Source organism: Pelobates fuscus, chromosome 9 (assembly GCF_036172605.1).
Source record: "Pelobates fuscus isolate aPelFus1 chromosome 9, aPelFus1.pri, whole genome shotgun sequence".
In the NCBI taxonomy this organism is placed as follows: domain Eukaryota; kingdom Metazoa; phylum Chordata; class Amphibia; order Anura; family Pelobatidae; genus Pelobates; species Pelobates fuscus.
In genome coordinates this window covers 147,069,658-147,091,904 of record NC_086325.1, presented here as the reverse complement: position 1 = coordinate 147,091,904, position 22,247 = coordinate 147,069,658, and the positions used below count along the sequence as shown (strand labels likewise).

The window sequence follows — 22,247 nt, the reverse complement described above, 5'->3', positions numbered from 1 at the left end:
ACACACGCAGGGATATTTGCATAGACACACATGAGAACACGCATGCATGCATAGATACACGCAGAGATACTTACATATACACACAGATGGATGCATGCATAGACACACGCAGGCACACATACATAAACAGTTACCAAACACACATTCACACACATCCATGAACACTGAGAATTTTATTCTCCATTTCTCTCCTTTCCTTTCTTGTGGATGGAGGAAAATAAGCTTTATGCTGTTCATTTGTGTTTAGCGTCGGAAGGCAGGAGAAATGGCAATCAAAAAGCACAGCCCTACCTCCTGCTCCCCCCTACTACTCGGTAAAAGCAGACAGGTAGCATGGGGCAGCACAATAATCTCATGGCACTTACTGCCTGCCTTAGGATGTTTTATGTAGCCGGTACAGTTACTGACAAAAGTAGGAGTGCTCTGTCCAGTACCCAGAAATGTCTTGATGAGAGATGCTCAAACACTTGAGGGATTTTGCCTAGAGCAGGGGTAGGCTATCTTTGGCACTCCATATGTTATGGACTACATCTCGCATAATGCTCTTACATCCATAATGCTGGCAAAGCATCAGGGGAGATGTAGCCCACAACTTCTGGAGTGCCGAGGGTTGCCTATCCCTGCCCTAGGCTAGAGCCCTGCTTTTTCTATCTCAAAGCCAGCTCTGCATCCATTTAAGTATGTTCCATTACCAGCATTGCTGTGTGCTTTAATAAGATTTTTCTTTCTGTTTTGACCACTTCTCACTGGGTTTCCATCCAACCTTTCTCAAATAGTGGGTTGACCCAGCTCTTGTTCAATAATACCTGTTTGAACCTTAGGGTTGCTGGTTGGATTCCCAGCAGTACAGGGTCAGATATTCATTCTGCTAGGAGTAACGATAGCAATGTGGACGTGATGTGTGTACTTGGAAACGAGCACATTCCAACTATAACCATCCTGGATATGTATTTTATTTCGAATTGTATTACACATGCATCCAGTTTCTCATGAAGTCATTTTCAATCTTCGTGCTGTTTTCCATCATTCGGTCTCTATTCATACTTTTTTTGCTCACTTCCACAATCGCAGGCTAATTTTAGTTCAAGTAGCTGAATTTGAAAAAAATCTCAACATCAGCTATTATTCTAGCTCCAATTTTTCAATCATATTTTGCAAATTCCCCTGGCAATTCTCCCAGATTTGCATGTTTAGTTCTCTTTTTGGCTGGTTCTTCAATCTCCGCACTGGCCTTTTCATAGTTTAACAACTTATTCTCACGCTCCAAAATTCTTAAAGGAACACTCCAGACACCAATACTACTATAATGCATTTGATAGGTTTTGGCATCATTAATATGCTGTATTTGTTTTCATTCTCAAAATATTAATAGTTTTTGCATGAAATAAATAAATGTTTTGCAGAATGTGCCTCTTTAGCCGCGCCCCCTCACTCCAGAAAAACACTTCCTTATCAAAAGGTATGTACGTGTAATTTTCGGAAATTGAAGTTCATGGAACACAATTGCAGAAAGCAGGCGATGTGTCTTCAGATGTAATTAAAAAAATCAAACTTACTTGCAAAAGTCTTGTATTATTCCGTTTCTGATAACTTGATTCAGATATAAAAAAAAAAAAACTGGACAAAGTTCCTTATTATTGAATATCTTATCCAATACATCACAGTTAAAAGTAATAATTGAAGTAATCAGATTAATGGAAAAAAAAAGGTGGGTGTATTTTCACTGGACAAAATTAGCTGGCAGGTTGTTGGGAAGATGCAAAATCTATTAATCAGATGAGAGCTTCAGTTTGCAGGAGATGGTTGCAACTTATCTTTTTAGGAGTAGACAATAGAGTAGATTAGTCCGTTCTGTAGTCAGGGGTCACACCTCAAAGTCGGCTTTTCAATAAGTAAGGGTCGGTTGTAGTTGAAGGGAGCTCAGACGGCAACTTTGTATCGCTTAGCTATACTAAGTAACTAAGCGATTTCAAAGCTGTAGCGGCTTCCCTATATAGCGGCTGCATCTGACGTCAGACGCATGGGCAGAGCATGACCGGCGAAACCCAGAAGTGACTCAGAGGGAATCGCCGATCTGTAAGTATGACAGTACGCAGTTCAACCGCTGACAGCACTGAATGATCTGAACTACAAAACAACCTGCATTAAAACGTGGGGACACCCAGGGAGACATATAGTAAGGACATCACTATCTGTTTTCAGTTTCTCTGACTGTCTGCAGCCAGGTTGTGAATTAAAAGCAGTTCACTCAGTTCTGTTGGAGCTGAGACAATTCATAAGGATGCGTTCGTGGAGTGAGGGGCGTGGCTAAAGAGTCAGGTTTATGGTGTTCTTCAAAACATTTCTTATTTTGTGCAAAAACTATAAATATTTCGGCTCCTGGCGAGAGGAGCAGTGCAAGAAAGATGGCCGTACCTATGAGGGACAGCTTCAGGTATGTAATCTCATCTTTACCTGCTCCCCACCCCGGTCACCGTTGCTAAGGCGGTCACCAGACGACGGTGACGGTGCTGTTTTAACCTATTAAGGCTAGACGTCGCACATGACCTTCTGGCTCCGAAACAACTTCATTGAGATAAAGTTGTTATGGTAACTGGAGTGTTCCCTTAAATGCAACAGTTCTTATTTAAATAAAAAATAAAAATTACACCTTTGCACCTTATTTTTTATATATACTGGAAGAGACCATAATGTGAAGCAAATTAAATATATATATATATATATATATATATATATATATATATATATATATATATATATATAAATAGTAACAGAAAAATAAAATATTAAAAGTTCAATAAGGAATATCCTTGCACAAATAAGAGGTTTTAAAATAAATGATAAATAAATAAAGGTAAAAACGCCCCAAAAAGAAAATAACTTTATTTACTTTTTTTTTTTAATAGCCCCCAGACATGAGGTATTGCTGAAAGGGGATTCCATTGTACCCAGAATCCTTTGCGGCTCCCATTTTTTTTTTTTGGGGGGCCAAAGCCAGGTCTATGCAGTACCGCTTAGTCAGTGAGCTGCTACCCTGTCAGCCCAGGGGGAGGGCCTGTCTGTCAGCATTACAGGAAGAGCAGGGCTACCTTGTGACCGCAGCACACGTGAGAGGGCTAGCGAAAGCCACAGGCAAACCTCTCACCGGGCAGGGAAGGGTTAAAAGGGGCAGGCAGGGACCAGACTGGGAGGAATAGAAACCAGTTACAAAATTAAAATAAATAAATATACAACCAAGGAGGAAGGAGGGGTAATAGTAAGAGTGCGGTCACAATAAGAAGGTGCACACCCTGCACTTGTCCTGCTCTATGGACAGTACATGTACATTTTGGGGGTGGTAGGACCCCAGCAGAGACCCCCTTAAAGGAGCCCCCTACCCCTGGGAGATGACAGCATGGATCTGGGCATCACATGGATACAGCAGGTGATTATATTGTATATATACTAACTCATTCTGTGTCTGCCTTATATTGCTGTCTATTAACTGTATCAGACTAATATAAACATTCTAAAAGTATAGTATATAGAACACTGTTAATGTATTCTTAACCCCTTGTATTGCCTTTCCTCTATCTATCTATTATATATATATATATATATATATATATATATATATATATATATATCATAATAATATGTTTACTTCCTGATGTTTTTTTCTGTTCTCAGAATATATATATATATATATATATATATATATTGCTTCATATAAAGCACACAACTGTCTTAATGTAAATTCTCCTGTTGCTCAATGTAAACTCTGTACCTTCTGTTATTGCTCAACAGAATTCCGTTGCTTGGATGGTTAAAATACAGATCCACGGCTATCTAGACTTTTTCGGTGTTAAAGGTTCATTGTATCCAGCCCTACCCTAGTCTATAGGGTTTTCTATACTTTCATTTTCTATATGCTATTTTGTTGGTTTCCTACAATACGTGTTGATCCGATTGACAGTTTGCCACTGATTACTGGATACATCCCTCAGTATTTAAATTGCGCTTGTCCTGATACACACACATTTATTATGATTATTATTATTATTATTGCCATTTATAGAGCGCCAACAGATTCCATAGCGCTTTACAATATTATGGTTCAAGTAAATCAAAGGGCTACTATGGGCTAAAAATGACCACTTGAATTTTAAGGCATTACAAAAAAAAAAAAGTTAACCTAGGACAGATGTTGTGGACTACGTTTCCTATTATGCACTTACAACCATAGCTGTCTAAGCATCATGGGAGTTGTAGTCCACAACATCGGGAGTGCCGATGGGTCACTATTAAGTGAGCTACGCTTTGTAACACTTTAACTACACAAACTGCACCCGGGGTGCCCATAAGGTAGAGCCCAATATATTTTTAAACTACAGCTCCCATGATGCTTTGTCATTCTAAAGCATGTTAAATGCAGGCAAAGCATCATAGGTGTTGTTATTCTACAACATCTGGGGATCTACCTTTTGGGCACCCCTGATTTAGATTAAATTAATACAAGCAGAGTTATTCATTAAGTTTTCAAATTTAAGGCGACGGTAGCCAAACTGAAAGCATAGATGGCTTAGGGATTTTTCCAATTCAGCTACTCTGGCCTTAATTTGGAAATTCACTTTGAATTTACGTTATATTCTCACCTTAGTGACTCTTCGTTGGTACCATTCACAAACCTTCAGCGATAGCAGTATTGGAGTGAAGGTACATAGTTATTTCTCTCACAATTTTCAGTTGAATATATTATTTATCCCTGATAAATTATATATTCATTGCCCATTGGGATATCATTTCAAAGGAAGCTGTCATGACTATTTAACTATAACAAAAAAAAACTATACCCTTTTTAAGATGGGCCCATTGTTGTCTGATTTTATTGATTTTTAAATTGAATTTCAAATTTTAGGCCAAGATAGCTAAACTGATATATAGCTAACTAGGGGATATATAGCTAAACTGATATATAGCTAACTAGGTGATGGATAGCTAAACTGATATATTGCTAACTAGGTGATGTATAGCTAAGCTGATATATAGCTAACTAGGTGATATGTAGCTAAACTGATATATAGCTAACTAGGGGATATATAGCTAAACTGATATATAGCTAACTAGGTGATATATAGCTAAACTGATATATAGCTAACTAGGGGATATATAGCTAAACTGATATATAGCTAACTAGGTGATATATAGCTAAACTGATATATAGCTAACTAGGGGATATATAGCTAAACTGATATATAGCTAACTAGGGGATATATAGCTAAACTGATATATAGCTAACTATGGGATATATAGCTAAACTGATATACTGTATAGCTAACAAGGTGATGTATAGCTAAACTGATATATAGCTAACTAGGTGATGTATAGCTAAACTGATATATAGCTAACTAGGTGATGTATAGCTAAACTGATATATTGCTAACTAGGTGATGTATAGCTAAACTGATATATAGCTAACTAGGTGATGTATAGCTAAGCTGATATATAGCTAACTAGGGGATATGTAGCTAAACTGATATATAGCTAACTAGGGGATATGTAGCTAAACTGATATATAGCTAACTAGGGGATATATAGCTAAACTGATATATAGCTAACTAGGTGATGTATAGCTAACTAGGGGTTATATAGCTAAACTGATATATAGCTAACTAGGTGATGTATAGCTAAACTGATATATAGCTAACTAGGGGATATATAGCTAAACTGATATATAGCTAACTAGGGGATATATAGCTAAACTGATATATAGCTAACTAGGGGATATATAGCTAAACTGATATATAGCTAACTAGGGGATATATAGCTAACTAAGTGATTGTTTTTCCTAAGTCTGCTGTTTCGTCCTAAACTGTGAAACTCACTTTGAATTGCAACGCTTGATGGGAATAACATTGAGAGGGACTGATGCAGCCCATAAATAGTCAGGGAACTGTGTCACAATTTTTAATCCATAACATGGGAAGGCAACCTTTGGAACCCTCAAATGGAGTGGACTACATCTCTCCTAATGTTTTGCCAGAATACTGGCTGTAAGAGGCCATATTAAAGATATATTCCTGCAACATCTGGAGTGCCAAAGGTTGCCTACCACTGATCTATACCAAGTTTTGGCCAGATTGGTAGTCCAACCATCGCCATGATGTCACTCGAGGAGAGGAGGTGGACACCTAGTCAGCGCTGAAGGACCCTCACCGCTGGAAAGAGGTAAGTAAAAGAGGTTTCAACCATTTAATCATCGGATGGTGGGGGGATATAATTGGGGACACTATAGCGTTAAGAATACAGGTTTGTATTCCTAATGCGATAGTGTTTCTTTAATACTGAAGAAAGATAGAGGTAGGTAGGGTACATTATGTTGGAGGTGACAGCCAGGGTGAGCTTGTGGTTAGGAAATCAGGATAGAGAGAGGAGAGTTTAAAACTTTTGGACCAGGAGACTGGGCTTACTCTGGTCCTATTTAGTGGAGAGGAGTTGGTATGTTTAATAGAGCCTGACTGGGCATCTCTAGTAGAAGCTTGGGGACCCCTTGGCCACATACCGGTATTACCCTCCACCCGTTGACCACCTAATGAAGGAAATGGGATCTCTACCTGGTTATATATCAACCGTCACTGCCCTGGAGGTAAGGACCACAAAACCCTTACCCAGTTATATCTACCCTGCACCGCCACAGCACCCTCCTAACCCTTGACATATTTTTTTTACACTTTCTATATACAATTGTTATTTTTCAACATAGCCTGTTTTCCTATCCGTGCCATAGAAGAGAACAGCTCAGTGAATTTCATAATGAGGAACTAGTTTTATGGTCATTCATGTGAACTGTAGGATTAAAATGTTCTTTTCTGAGCTTGTCTCCTAGCTAGCACAGACTTGGCTTCCCTGGTTCTGTGCTTCTCATTGGGGCTTTTGGCTTCTCGCTGAGTGCGTTTTGAAGTTCATTAGAAGGGTGTTGCAGGGAGGGGGTACTACACATTTGCCTGATTAATATGCCTGGCACTGTCAAGCCTTTACCCGCCTAATCATGCCTGTTTTCTAAGCAAACAAGGTTTTGTCAAGACTTAGAATTGTGCCAATACAGTGTAACTCTAAGATTAACAATAGAGAGAGTCTTTATGCTCCATGGGAACTGTAAGGTCAACATTATTTTTTTTCTTTGAGAATTTATAGTTGCGTGAGACTTAAAAATAATGTAACTTTCCTGCAATACGTTTTTAAATATTTGAACTATTTCTCTGTAAATATCTATAAGAAAATCTACAAGAAATGATTTGATGTGCGTGGGAATAGTGGTAGTAACAATTAACTTGACATTAGCAGAGAGATAAACGATGCAAGTAAAAGTATAAAAAGACAGATAAGGCCAGTAATGTTACAAAGAGATTATTTGTTTGACAAATGATACATAAATGAAATCAATTCATGTTTCTTTTTCTTTTTTTTTTGTCGGCTCTATTTCTGATATTAATACAGTTTCGCCATACGAAGATTCTAGTTATGGTCATACAGAGATGAGAAGAGTGAAATCTTACATTTAATAGAATTCAATGACCTAACAACGCCCTCGTATGACAGTTCTGTTACTATGACCCATCAGGATGAGGATATCGATCATCAGAGGGCAGAGAGTCCTGACCCGGTAGTCACCTTAAGTTCCGGTAATTGTTTAGATTCACTCTAATGCCCGACGGATTTTGTTTTGGTGTTACAACAATGTCATGCCAAAAATTGCTGTTTACTTGTTTGTGTAAAATTGCTGCAATGCCACACCATCTGGTGTGCAAGTACTCCAAAGGGAACCAGAGAAACAATGCTATTCACTAAAAAGAGTTGCGGTTCCACCCGAATATGGGTTTAAATGCTACAGCTAGTGAGACCAGACATAAGGTCTCGTTAGGTGAGCTACACCAAGACCTTTAAACCTTTCATTGCAACATGTTATGCTGCTCTCCCTAGCAGCACTGAAAGTGAAAGAAAATTGTTATACACGTTAAGCAGTATTTAAAAAGAGAGACCTGATTAGCTTTCACTGAGGTACCCCTGGGGTCCCGCATAAAGTTAGAAGCTTTATAGTTGATGGAGATTTATAGAAAAAAGGCACAGGATATGCCAAGTCTCGTGGACCCTAAGACACCTTTTTTTTGTTTGTTTTTTCATTAATGGCCTCTTTTAAAGGGTCCCTGAGATGTGCGCTAAGAGCTTCTCACGGCACCTGCCTGGTAATATGAATAAACGCATATTTTAGGCATATGATTTAATTTTATCGAGAAAAAAATAAATAAGCTTTTGTCTCCAGATATTTGATTGTGGTATCTATTCAATATGTTTGTGTCTAGCACCTAGTTCAAAAACATTATCACGTTGTGAATATGTAGGTGGGTTTTACTACTTTATGTCCTGGTACATGTTTGGATTGAATGTATAGCCACACAGTTTTTGTTATGTTGCTGTCATGGTTCTTATAGTGTTGTTATAGCCGCACAACTTGTGGAACATCATTGCGTATTCATCCGTAAATATGCATGTTAACCATCTATGTGTAGCAGTACTGACTACCATTCTACACCGTTTACCACTGTCATATCATTTAACCTCTTAGAGACTGATCTTCTTTTTGAAGTTCATGTACGGTAGTTGTTTTGATCAGTTTTTTTAATTTAATTTTTTATTAATTTTTTAGCTCTTTTTTTTATCTATGAGGTTTTCATATTAATGTATTTAATAACAAATTGCACATATTGGCCTGGGGTTGCATTCAGTACCACTTTGAAAGTGGCCCAAGCTAAGGATAGTATTGGCACAGGTATATTGGGAGAACTAGGAGTACAGACACTTCCAGGATTAGATTCAGCCTTTGTCGAAGGGTCAAATATCTGTCAGCAAAACGGGTAATAATTTAATCCATGAGTACGACCGCTATATTGATGGCTGTAAAGGGGTGGTGGGGAGCATTAATGAATTCTATAGTAAAACAACGGATGAAGAAGGCTTCTTGTAGTAGAATTACCCCGTCTCCCAATAATTATTTACTCTATAATTGCATCCACTATCTGGAAGTGCATACTGACTGGGGTACAGTTGAATCTCTTTTTTTGTGATAATTTGTTTTTTCAGTTTATTATTTTACCATGGTTTTCCAAACATCGTTAAGTGAAAATGTGGCTCTCGAATAACAGCCTGAGATACTTGGATGAAAAATATATATATTTTCAAACATTACCATCTTCCTGTATGTCTCAGTGTTGAAGAATTCAATAATCATTTCATAATTGTTTTGCCTCTTGCACTTGAGACCGTTTAAGTTTGCTTAACATATCTCGTAGCATGATGTTTTACCTTGATTTATTATTATGAAAAGTGCAGTATTATCTTATGACATTTTAAGCTACACCTATGACATTTAATATATCTTTCTAAAATGAATATATCTTGCAAAAATGTCTTTGCGACCTTGTATGGCTCACTGTGCACGCAAAAAATAAAGAATGTAAAAAAAAAAACGATCTTATACCAATATTTTCAAAGGCTACAAATTGTTGGTATTCTACAAAATTGTTGTAAAATTAAATGTGTTTATATATTGATTTTTTATTTTATTTTATTATTCTTTATTTTTGTTGTGCAAACAAAAAATACAGACTGCTCAGGTATGCCACAACAGCATAAGCAGGCAATATTTGGTACATGATGACACAGTGAAGTAGCATTGTTAAAGCTGCACAATTTTGTGTTAATAGATGATTTGTCAAACGCTTAAGGTTAAGTTTAGTAAGGTTACCATAGGCTAGGTACAATATAAAGCAGGATATCGCACTTTTATAGGGTATATTATTAACAAGCTAAATAACAGGCTATGCAAACATGTCTAACCGCAAGAGCAAACAAAGGAAAGTCTTCATATTAGCTAGGATATTCAAGTGAAGTAGGTACGGTAAACAAAAAGAAAGTGAAACCCAAAGAAAGACATACTACTCCAGGCTTGGTATATGGCATGTAAGACACACAGTTTTTCTGCTCCAGTCGGTAGGGGGTTAATGCGTCCATGTGTCAGTCCCAGATGCTAAATCAGCCAATTCCTCTAGGTGGCAGGGTCGTAGTGCCGCTTAGATCGTATTTCTCCGATGCATGGTGTCTCCTCGGCCCCAGGCCTGCAAGAGGGACGACATCTGGATGCCACAGACTTGGATTTGGTGACAGGCTAAGTCCCTTCCCCTTACAGGGTGGGCGAGGGTCCTTCTCCGCTTGTTCGCTTGCCTGCGTTCTCCAGTTGCTGCTCGATGTCCTGTTAGTGGTTGCTTCCATCCCTTTAGAGTTGTGGTCACCCGTGGAGGTAAATTGTGCCTAGGTGCTTGTCCCAGTTGGGACAGTGATTTAGGGCGGTTGCTGGGTCGTGCCCGGTGGGTTCTCCGGCGCCGTGTTTGTGTCCGTGGCCTCTGTGTTTTCTTCCCTAGTGGCAGTGCCGCCCCAGAGCGTCGTTTAGAAGTCGCAGGCTGCTCTGTGGTGAGTGGCAAGGGAAGTCCTGGCTGGGCTCCAGTAGGCTTGTGCTGGCGTGCGGCTAATGTGGCCCAAAAGTTTGTGAGTAGATCTTCAAGCTTCTCCTGCAGGGTCAGTCGCTTAGTTTGAGGCAGTGGGTTGCACGAGGCGTCCGCCATCTTGGTCTTCACGGGTGGGTAAACCCGAGTGCGTGCTAGTAGGAGCTTAGCTAGTGTGACACCGCTGATATTTGCCGGGATAACCCCCACCGGCTGGGGGGGGGGGGGGGAGAAGGTGCAGGAAGGTCCTCCCAGGTGAGTGCTGAGGGATCGGCCACCTCCCTCTCGTGTGCTGCTGTTAGGCCTCTAATAGGCCTCGGACTCTCCTCCGAGGTTTTCCACCGGTCACGGTCGGGCACACCACTGGGTTGCGAGTTGGAGATGCCTCCCGGTGTTGTGGTGTCGAGGGATCGTGGTTTTGAGTCGCTTCAATGCTTTTATTGCTCGTTTAGGGGCCCGTTTGTGCGGAGCTCTCAGTGTGTGCGACCACTCCGTGCGGCTGCCAGGCTCCGCCCCCCCTTGTATCTCTTTTTTAAAGCAATATGCTACATCTAAATAAGGACTTGACTTATTGACTAGCAATGGCTTAACCTACGTAATCCCAAAGGCCAGCAAAACTTATTTTCAATGTAGTTAGTTACATCATTAGTTATATCATTCTGGATAATCAAATTGATTTATAAGCTTTTGTTTCAAGATGTTCTGATACCACCTTTAACACAAGAACCAAAAGTAAAAGTAGGAGTTTTGAACTAGCCTGACCATTATGAAAGAGGAGCGTGAAGTGTAAGTCTAAGTTACAAAATACATGCTTTTTTTTTAAGTGCAAACAATATGTATCTTTCAAAATCTCCTAACTGCCTACTGCACCCTTTTTCTCCAAGCACCAACAAACCTACATGAAAATATGTATATATTCGTAAATATATAACTTTAAATACTGGATCTCTTACAAATTATTATATGTTATGACTGCTTCCCCTTTATTCTTTTTTTATTATATTTCATATTCGTATTAATGAATTACAATGAATTAATATAACCGCTCAGCACTGAGCTATTCTATTATCGATAAAATATAATAATAATAATAGTAAACGATAAATGAAACTAAAATTGCACGGTGTTATGTAACCCTAAGATCTCTTGTGGTCTTTTGATAGGGCTTTACAATGGACGCTTAGTGACCGCTCTACCATACACCTCGAGAGCTGAGCATGCACAACAATGTCTCCAAAAACTTCAGGACTGCGGCATTCAGGTGGGTATTTTAAATCAGACCGATTCAGATCCAGGTTCTGATTTAAAGCATTCTGTAATTACTCAAGGGGTGCCAAACACTATAGTCATCAGAACAACTACAGCTTATTGAATTTGTTCTGGTGAGTAGAATCATTACCTTCAGGCTTTTTGCTGTAAACACGGTCTTTTCAGAGAAAATGCAGTGTTTACATAACAGCCTAGTGATAACTTCACTGGCCACTCCTCAGATGGCTGTTAGAGATCCTTCCTGGGTCATGGCTGCCTAAAATGCATCCAAACATTCAGTGTCTCCTCCCTCTGCATGCATACACTGAACTTTCCTCATAGAGATTCATTGATTCAATTCATCTCTATGAGGAGATGCTGATTGGCCAGGGCTGTGTTTGAATCATGCTGACTCTGCCCCTGATCTGCCTTTTTGTCAGTCTCAGCCAATCCTATGGAGAAGCATTGTGATTGGATCAGGCTACCACTTCTGATGATGTCAATGGAAGTTCACAGGCAGAGGCAGCAGCTTTAGACTTGAATACAAGTAAGATTTTACTATATTTAGGGAGGCGAACAGGGCCAAGGGGCTAGATAGTTGTTTTAACACTATAGGGTCAGGAATACATGTTTGTGTTCCTGACCCTATAGTGCTCCTTTAATGTTAATTTTCTACTCCATTATTACCAGGGGTGTTTTTTTTGGGGGTTTTTTTTCTGGCAGTTCTATGAAAAAGTAATCCCCTTTACTTAAAGGGACACTCCAGGCACCCAGACCACTTCTGCCCATTGAAGTGGTCTGGGTGCCAACTCCCACTACTCTTAACCCTGCAAGTGTAATTATTGCAGTTTTTTATAACCTGCAATAATTACCTTGCAGGGTTAACTCCACCTCATTGGAATGGCAGACTTAGTTCAATGTAATAGTTGCTTTGCATTTGTTTCAAGTTCCACTTTTTGGAGGTTTGGTTCTTGTCTAATCTGTAGACAGTTATCTATCTTGCGGCAGGATATTGTATTTTTTTTTAAGACTGAGATTTGTAAATTATCTGGTAAACAAACTCAGGCTGGAACTCCTGCAAAGCCACTGCCGCAGAGACATACTAGGAATTGCAGATGGATCACTGTAGGATCTGGTAGACTTAGAGTTGTGGAGAAAAGGCATATTGCACAGTCTGTTGCTCTACATAATTAATTTTCTGCACTTTCAGAGTGTAATGGTGATATGGAGAGAGGCATTAAGGCTAGTGGTGTTGTGGAGAGAGGCACTGAGGCTAGTGGTGTTGTGGAGAGAGGCACTGAGTCTGGTGGTGTTGTGGAGAGAGGCACTGAGGCTGGTGGTGTTGTGGAGAGAGGCACTGAGGCTGGTGGTGTTGTGGAGAGAGGCACTGAGGCTGGTGGTGTTGTGGAGAGAGGCACCGAGGCTGGTGGTGTTGTGGAGAGAGGCACCGAGGCTGGTGGTGTTGTGGAGAGAGGCACCGAGGCTGGTGGTGTTGTGGAGAGAGGCACCGAGGCTGGTGGTGTTGTGGAGAGAGGCACCGAGGCTGGTGGTGTTGTGGAGAGAGGCACCGAGGCTGGTGGTGTTGTGGAGAGAGGCACCGAGGCTGGTGGTGTTGTGGAGAGAGGCACCGAGGCTGGTGGTGTTGTGGAGAGAGGCACCGAGGCTGGTGGTGTTGTGGAGAGAGGCACCGAGGCTGGTGGTGTTGTGGAGAGAGGCACCGAGGCTGGTGGTGTTGTGGAGAGAGGCACCGAGGCTGGTGGTGTTGTGGAGAGAGGCACCGAGGCTGGTGGTGTTGTGGAGAGAGGCACCGAGGCTGGTGGTGTTGTGGAGAGAGGCACCGAGGCTGGTGGTGTTGTGGAGAGAGGCACCGAGGCTGGTGGTGTTGTGGAGAGAGGCACCGAGGCTGGTGGTGTTGTGGAGAGAGGCACCGAGGCTGGTGGTGTTGTGGAGAGAGGCACCGAGGCTGGTGGTGTTGTGGAGAGAGGCACCGAGGCTGGTGGTGTTGTGGAGAGAGGCACCGAGGCTGGTGGTGTTGTGGAGAGAGGCACCGAGGCTGGTGGTGTTGTGGAGAGAGGCACCGAGGCTGGTGGTGTTGTGGAGAGAGGCACCGAGGCTGGTGGTGTTGTGGAGAGAGGCACCGAGGCTAGTGGTGTTGTGGAAAGGAGCTTGGAGACTATGGTGAGGCCTAATAGAAAGCAGTTGTTGTTAGGGGATTCCATCATAAGAGGTGTGGAGATGGACGATGGTGGTCTTGTGAGGTGTCTTCCCGGAGCTACTGCTCACAGAGACAGGAGACGTATCTGTAATATTGTTAAGCGAGCAAAGCAGGAAGGCGAATTGGATGTATTTGTCCATCTAAGGACAAATGACTTGGCTTGCAATGAGGTTTCAGAGGTTATGGAAGTTTTTAATGTTTTTGCCAATGATATACGGCAGGATGCTTCCACACTGTCATTCTCTGAAGTTCTGCCTGTGCATAACACTCAGAACGACAGGCGGATGCGTATTAGGGACTTTAACGTGTGGCACTATGACCCCGCGGCTCTCGCGAGACTTACACTGGGAGCTGACAGAGGTGCTGACCGGACCTGCGCGGAGGAGGAGGGAGCTGACAGGAGCTGCAGGAGAGGTACGAGCTCTCTGCCAGCCCCCTGTCTGTATTATGGCAATGTAAGTTGCCATAATACAGACAGTGACTCGAGTATAAGTCCAGTTGGGGTTTTTCAGCACAAAAAATGTGTTGAAAAACTCGACTTATACTCGAGTATATACGTTAGATTAAAAACAAAAGAAGGAAGGTATGTAGAAGAGGATAAAGGTCTAGCTGACTACCTCACTGAATATTTTTGTTCGGTATTTACAGATGAAAATGAAGGAAAGGGACCTCCGTTAAGAAAAAGGATAAATGAGTCATTTATTACACGTGGGTTTACAGAGGAAGAGGTTCTATTTCAACTCTCAAAAGTAAAGACAAATAAGTCAATGGGACCTGATGGAATACACCCAAAGCTATTAAGAGCTTATTGGTGTACTAGCAAAACCATTAACAGATTTATTTAACCAATCATTGATAACAGGAGTAGTCCCAGAAGATTGGAAGTTGGCGAATGTTGGTAATAGGGAGGAGTCGGGCAACTATAGGCCAGTAAGCCTTACTTCAGTAGTAGGGAAAGTGATGGAAACCATGTTAAAGGATATGATTGTTGAACATCTAAAAACACATTGATTTCAAGATCAGAGACAACATGGATTTACTTCAGGGAGATCATGCCAAACTAATCTTATTGATTTTTGTTGATTGGGTAACTAAAATTATAGATCAGGGTGGTGCAGTAGACATTGCTTACCTGGATCTCAGTAAGGCTTTTGACACTGTTGCACATAGAAGGCGTATCAATAAACTACAATCTTTGAGTTTGGATTCCAATATTGTTGAATGGGTAAGGCAGTGGCTGAGTGACAGGCAACAGAGGGTTGTAGTAAATGGAGTATATTCGAAGCTTGGGCTTGTCACCAGTGGGGTACCTCAGGGATCTGTACTTGGACCCATTCTCTTTAATATTTTTATTAGTGATATTGCAGAAGGTCTTGATGGTAAGGTATGTCTTTTTGCTGATGATAATAAGATATGTAACAGGGTTGATGTTCCAGGAGGGATAAGCCAAATGGCTAATGATTTAGGTAAACTAGAAAAATGGTCAGAGTTGTGGCAACTGACATTTAATGTGGATAAGTGCAAGATAATGCATCTTGGACGTAAAAACCCAAGGGCAGAGTACAGATATTTGATAGAGTTCTAACCTCAACATCTGAGGAAAGGGATTTAGGGGTGATTATTTCTGATGACTTAAAGGTAGGCAGACAATGTAATAGAGCAGCAGGAAATGCTAGCAGAATGCTCGGTTGTATAGGGAGAGGCATTAGCAGTAGATAAGTTGGTTCATGGATTGCAGGATAAGACTTACCAGGAAAGGTTAAAGGATCTTAACATGTATAGCTTGGAGGAAAGATGAGACAGGGGGGATATGATAGAAACATTTAAATACATAAAGGGAATCAACACAGTAAAGGAGGAGACTATATTTAAAAGAAGAGAAACTACCACAACAAGAGGACATAGTCTTAAATTAGAGGGACAAAGGTTTAAAAATAATATCAGAAAGTATTACTTTACTGAGAGGGTAGTGGATGCATGGAATAGCCTTCCAGCTGAAGTGGTAGAGGTAAACACAGTAAAGGAGTTTAAGCATGCGTGGGATAGGCATAAGGCTATCCTAACTATAAGATAAGGCCAGGGACTAATGAATGTATTTAGAAAATTGGGCAGACTAGATGGGCCGAATGGTTCTTATCTGCCGTCACATTTTATGTTTCTATGTTACTACCTCTAGTGGCTGTCTACTAGACAGCCACTAGAGGGCACTTCCGTGTCCATAGCACAGGAAACCTGTGCTAGAGCGTCGCTGGACGTCCTCACGCTATTTTCAATGCTTTCCTATGGAGAGCTCTAATGCGCATGCGCGGCATTGCCGCGCATGCGCATTAGGTCTCCTCAGCCGGCGGGCGGGATTAGTCTCGCCCAACGGCTGACCTAATCACTGGGAGGAGCAGCGGCAAGCAGAAACCACCGCCGAGGGACATCAGCGGGGTCTCAGGTAAGTGACCTGAAGGGGTTTTCATCCCTTCAGCTACCGGGGGATGGGTGGTGGGAGGGAGAGGGGACCTTCAGTGCCAGGAAAACGGATTGTTTTCCTGGCACTGGAGTTTCCCTTTAACTTTGGCAATCAATTCTGATTTATGTGATCGGTGGTAAAGTTTCATGTGCTTGAATCATGAACATAACAAAAATAATTAAAGAGGTATGCAAGTACACCAACGTTGACTATGCCTCCCCTGCCTGGAGGTAATGGTAGTAGTCAGTTAAAGATTATATAGCTAAAAAGAAAACAAAAATCATAAAAAAGGAAACACACCTGGTCTGGGTAGTAATAACCCTTTATGTCCATATAATAAAAATCAGATAGTGGTCTCATTATAGTTCTTAATTAGGTAAAAAGAGCTTTTGTTGGTATGGCTACCAATGAAATATATAAACTATTAGAGTTAATATCTGAGTATATTATTTAGATGAGTCTGAGTAACCTGACAGTGCAGCTTCCAGTGACAGGTCAAAACAGACAGGAGTTATTAAGCAATTTGTCAAGGTACTCCCTCTGAATACTACTGGCTTATTAGGTTGTATAGATATGTATCAACAGGTGATGGTGATTCCAATGGAACTATGCTGTCTATAGCCAAAATTGTACTACCATTACCTACAGACGGGAGGCATAGTCACATTTGGTGTACTTGCATACCTCTCTTATTATGTTTGTTGCCACTAGTGGGTTATGCCCTGAGCGAGATCCTGTTAGTTTGGACCACTGAGACATAACCTATTTATTGTCTGTCACAGTTGATCCACACTGATTATTTTCTCGACATATAATCATGAAAATATTTTGCGGGTTCAGTAGATGGTTATTGAGATATACACCAGAATGAAGACTCCCAACAGAGCTTTATACAATGAACCGACTAGCTATTCCTACCCTTGATTATTTCAATGTAGGAGTAATCAATTCAGCATCATAGCTAAGGGGGGGAAATGCATAAAGCTTAAAGTAAATTGTTTGATCTGAATCACATTTCAAATTATTTTTTATTCAGTAAGAATAAATTACAATTTAAAAGTGAACATAGTGGTGTGACGTTACAATGTAGTGATTGATGGGATTATCTGAATGACAGATATTTGGGTACTCTTTCTAATCTTTTATTTGGGGTATGCTAACTACCAAGTTGCAAAATTTAGGCCAAAATACAACAAACTCTACATCTAGATTGTTCCACACACACACACACCAAATCTAAGTGATTAAGCACTTTGCTATTGACAGATTTAAATGGGACACTATAGTCACCGCAACAGCTTTAGCTTAATGATGCAGTTTTGGTGTATATATCATGCCCCTGCAGTTTGACTGCTCAATTATCTGACATTTAGGAGTTAAATCACTTTGTTTAAGCAGCCCTCGGAACACCTTCCTGCATGTGACATGCACAACTAACCACTTCCTGTAAAGGGTTATCTAATGTTTATACTTCTTCATTGCAAATTCTGTTTCATTTGAAATGTTTGATCCCCTCCATGTTTTACATTGCAGCACTAAGTGCTATAGGGGCACAGCACCCAGACCACTTCAATTAGCTGAAGTGGTCTGGGTGCCTGGAGTGTCCCTTTAAGCTGAAATTGTTTTGGTGACTATAGTGCCCCTTTAATGCTTTTGGATAAGCTTTTGAAATGATCACAATCTGTTAGAAAAACTAAGTCACCATTTAAAGGGACATTCCAGGCACCCAGACCACTTCTGCCCATTGGAGTGGTCTGGGTGCCAACTTCCACTACCCTTAACCCTGCAACTGTAATTATAGCAGTTTTCATAAACGGCAATAATTACCTTGCAGGGTTAACTCCGCCTCTAGTGGCTGTCTACTAGACAGCCACTAGAGGGCACTTCCGGGATCATAGCACAGATTATCTGTGCTATAGCGTCGCTGGATGTCCTCACGCTGTGTGAGGACCTCCAGCGTCGCTAAAATCCCCATTTTCAATGCTTTCCTATGGAGAGGTCTAATGCGCGTGCGCGGCATTGCTGCACATGCGCATTAGGTCTCCCCAGCCGGCGGGCGGGATCAGTCTCCCCAGCCGGTTGACGTGATGAAGAGGAGGAGTGGCGGCGGAGGAAGAAGCAGCGACGTGGGGCATGTCGCTGCCTCTGGTAAGTGACTGAAGGGGTTTTCACCCCTTCAGCAACCGGGGGTGGGAGGTGGGAGGGAGAGGCGACCTGCAGTGCCAGGAAAATGGATTGTTTTCCTGGCACTGGAGAGTCCCTTTAAGTCTACGGGATATTTGTTAGATAAATCAATTACCAAGTTTTTCTAACAGACTAAGATCATTTGAAAAGCGTATTTAAATATTTTAAATTGAGGCCATGTTTAATACCATCATGATGGGAAGTGTGTATAGTGTTAAAGGGACATTCCAGGAACCAACCAACCAACATCATGCTTTGTGCAATGTGTAAGTTTAGTTACAGTTAATTTTGTTTGATGTTTCTCTACCCTTCTTCTTTTTGTATATGAATTTGTATTACTTGTATATGCTCTATATGCCCAGTTGCCCACCCTTTCTGACACTTTCCTATCCTGCAGTGTTTCATTTTTTGCTGCAAATGTATTGCTTGTTATCATGTTATGACTTGGGTTTCTTGAAAGTGTAGTTCAGCGGAAGACTGACAACGAACTGCAACTCCCAGAAATCTGTGCTTTGCCCATAAAGCACTACTTATAGCAAATACACTCAGCACTGTTATAGAAAGTATAACAAACATAAGTCACTTCCTGGTTTGTAAGCTCTCATCACAAATGCTGTACAGCCTAGCGATGCAAGAAATGAATTACAAATGTATCTTGCTCTCCCGAATACATGTTATGGTAAAGGGGTGTTTGTGAGATCAGGTGTAAGAATAAGAAACCACACCATATATTGGGATTTCCCTAGATCCTGGGCGTTATGCTTTCATGTTATTCTTTATTCATGTCATTGTTATAGGTAATGTTTGTACAAACATACAATAAATATTTGTGCGGTTGTTCAAGCTGTGTCAGGGCTCTTAGGCAGAAACATGAAAAAAAAGAGAGCAACCTGCCCTCGCATTATTCCTCTTAGGTTTATTTGTAAACCCCAGCAGACTCTGCCGCTCTGCACGAGGAGGGGTGGTGCGGTGGAGGGTTAAACGTTTGTGACATATTGAGATAGACAGAGACAGATGGTGTGGAGAGACCTGATCGCTAGAGCTTAGAAACTGAATTACTCTTCCTAAACCTTACCATAATTTAAAGTCATTTGTTTAACCTGTTGGTGGAGCTTACATCGAAGCAATATGGCCATTTTATCACGAACGCCAGCACACAAGATGTTCTGCTCATTTCGCATCAGCACATCGGCAGAGTCCCATTGATGTTATTTATGCCAGGCCTTACGGACCTGAATCTATAAGCTTTAGGTCCAGATTGTGATGTCAGCTGGATATTGTCCTTCTGCGCTTTTAAACCAGGCAGAATCAAAGATAGTGTCTGGTAAGGGTTCGTGGGAGCTCTGGTCAGTTAGGAGCAGCGGATCCAGTTTTTGACTACCCCAGCTGTGCACCAAGTAGATAAGTAGTTCATTTGATAGAGAGCTGCTGTGATTACGTGGAATTTGGTCTTGCAGGGATACCCACTGATGGGTGAATTGTTCATTCAGTTACTATTACATCATTTTATTTTGAAATTCTTCATTTAGTCCACAGTCAGATAAACATCAAATATCGGATATTCCACAGCATCGGCATATGGGTTGACTTGTCTGACTGCGTGTTTTTATATTGTTATTTTTCTAATAAACACTGGCTGCGTCAAAACATTGAGAACAGGTCACAAATAATTGAGGTTCCTGAGGTTGACACAGCAACAACAATTAAGAATAAAAAGAGTATACAACATAATGACATATCGTAGTATTTTCGGGGACTTTTCACACCGCAAAGGGTACACTTAAACCCTATATATTACAGCATATGCACAGTATGCTGTGGTAGTTATGGTGCTTAGAGATTCCATATAAGGACTTCATTCTATGCAGATTTCTGTATATCACATCTGGCATGTCAATCATTTTTAGTGGGTTAAAATGGTAACATTACCATTCAGGTCTGTGCCAACCCCTCTCTGCTTTTATTTCCTGCAGAATCTGGCAGTGTTTATATAGTTATATTATAAATTATTTTTAAAAATGTAACTAAATGTCTTATCTTCCTTCCCATAGCTCCCCCTCGAGCAGTGCAGAGATTCCCTGCAGAGGTCCGCACTTATCCCAGAGCTGCACAGATATATTTTCTTCAGTTCGCGAGGATTTGGAATGGTGTTAGCAGTGGTGAGTGCTTGGACAGGCATAGCCAGGGGTAGGCAACCATCGGCTCTACAGATGTTTTGGACTACATCTCCCATAATGCTTTTACAGCCATATTGCTGGCAAAGCATCAAGGGAGATGTAGTCCACAACATCTGTAGAGCCGAAGGTTGCCTACCCCTGGGCATAGCAATTGAAAATATTCCAGGGAGCAGGAATTTCAGTTTGTTGTAAGACCTTGAAGGACCACTCCACAGTGCAAGTCACATGTTATGTTTTATTGCTATTTAGTAGATATACCTCCAATGAATACATGCATTCATTTATTTATGTATGCAGTCATTTGGGTATAGCTTAAAAAAAAAAAAAAGGCTTTCAAAAGCTGCCGTACTTATGACCGCAGTCTATGCAAGCCCTCCCTTTCTTCCCCAAAACAGACGTTCAGTTCCTTCATTGGAGGCGTCTCATTGAGAAGCTTCTGAAAGTGTCACTCTGTGCGCATGCACACAGCAGCAGCCTGTGAGCACCTGCAACTTCAGTTAAGGGTGTTTATTAATTTCATGCTAAAAGTGATAATTTCCCATAGAAACCTGCCTTTTAAAGCTAAGGTGCATTATGCATATGGAGTGGTCCTTTAAATGATGCAGCTATTTTAATGGCATTACTTATAACGTTGTATGCAAACGTGGCACAGAGATATCAGCTGAATATGCAACAATCTGTCTGCAGTTGCTGTGATACAACCAGAAACGTACTGCTAATAGTGGTCTGTTTGTTTGTTTGGTTTTATAGGAAGAGCACTTTATAATATGCTCCATTTTCAGATATATCCTTGGGCAGGGGTTTTCCAAGAGGTAGACTGCCAGTTTTTGTAATGATCTGGCAAAGCATCTGAAGGTCTACCTAATGCATCCGATGCATAGATGATATTAACTTTCTTAATCGTATTTGAGATGATTATGTCTAATACCTCTTATAAGACTTTCCATGATAGCGTACCATGGCACTGTACCACAAAGGCTGGCTTCATTAAACCAGAACTGGCAACTTTCATATTAAGTATCTTGGACTTCCAATACCGCTTGAGCTATCAGACATATACTCGATTAACCTCTCAGCCATTATTAAATATGTAGAACACTCATTAGAGGACTGGGAGTCACTTACGCTGTCCATTTCTGCAGGGTGTGTTTGCTCAAATCCATTATATTCCACAAATGATTGCATGTGTTTCAAATGTTATGTCTTACACACTCTAAACAGGATGGAAACAGACTCAACACCCAGCATTGCAATTTTCCAGTTGCAACAACTAAAATTTTACTTGGAATTAAACCTCCCAAACAAACTTGCCTATCAACTTATGCCTATCAAATCTGCATGGGAAGTCAAAAGCCAGGAACCACTCACATACCTGTAAACACTTAAAGTGACAGTCCAAATACTATAACCACAGTCTTACCGATTCTCTT

General features: G+C 41.0%; 1 protein-coding gene across 2 annotated transcripts in view; it reads left to right on the top strand.

The window, feature by feature from the left end:
• Positions 1-22,247, top strand: part of TMEM268 (transmembrane protein 268) — a 39,824-nt gene that overhangs the window by 7,780 nt on the left and 9,797 nt on the right. The window contains exons 1-4 of one of the 2 annotated variants that reach the window (XM_063432689.1): positions 3,077-3,424; positions 7,477-7,661; positions 11,699-11,796; positions 20,692-20,799. In XM_063432689.1, coding sequence (XP_063288759.1) covers positions 7,589-7,661; positions 11,699-11,796; positions 20,692-20,799 — 279 coding nt within the window. In that variant the 5' untranslated portion in view covers positions 3,077-3,424; positions 7,477-7,588. Of the gene's footprint in view, positions 1-3,076; positions 3,425-7,476; positions 7,662-11,698; positions 11,797-20,691; positions 20,800-22,247 lie in introns of those variants that run through there. The other variant, XM_063432690.1, reaches the window with a different exon arrangement.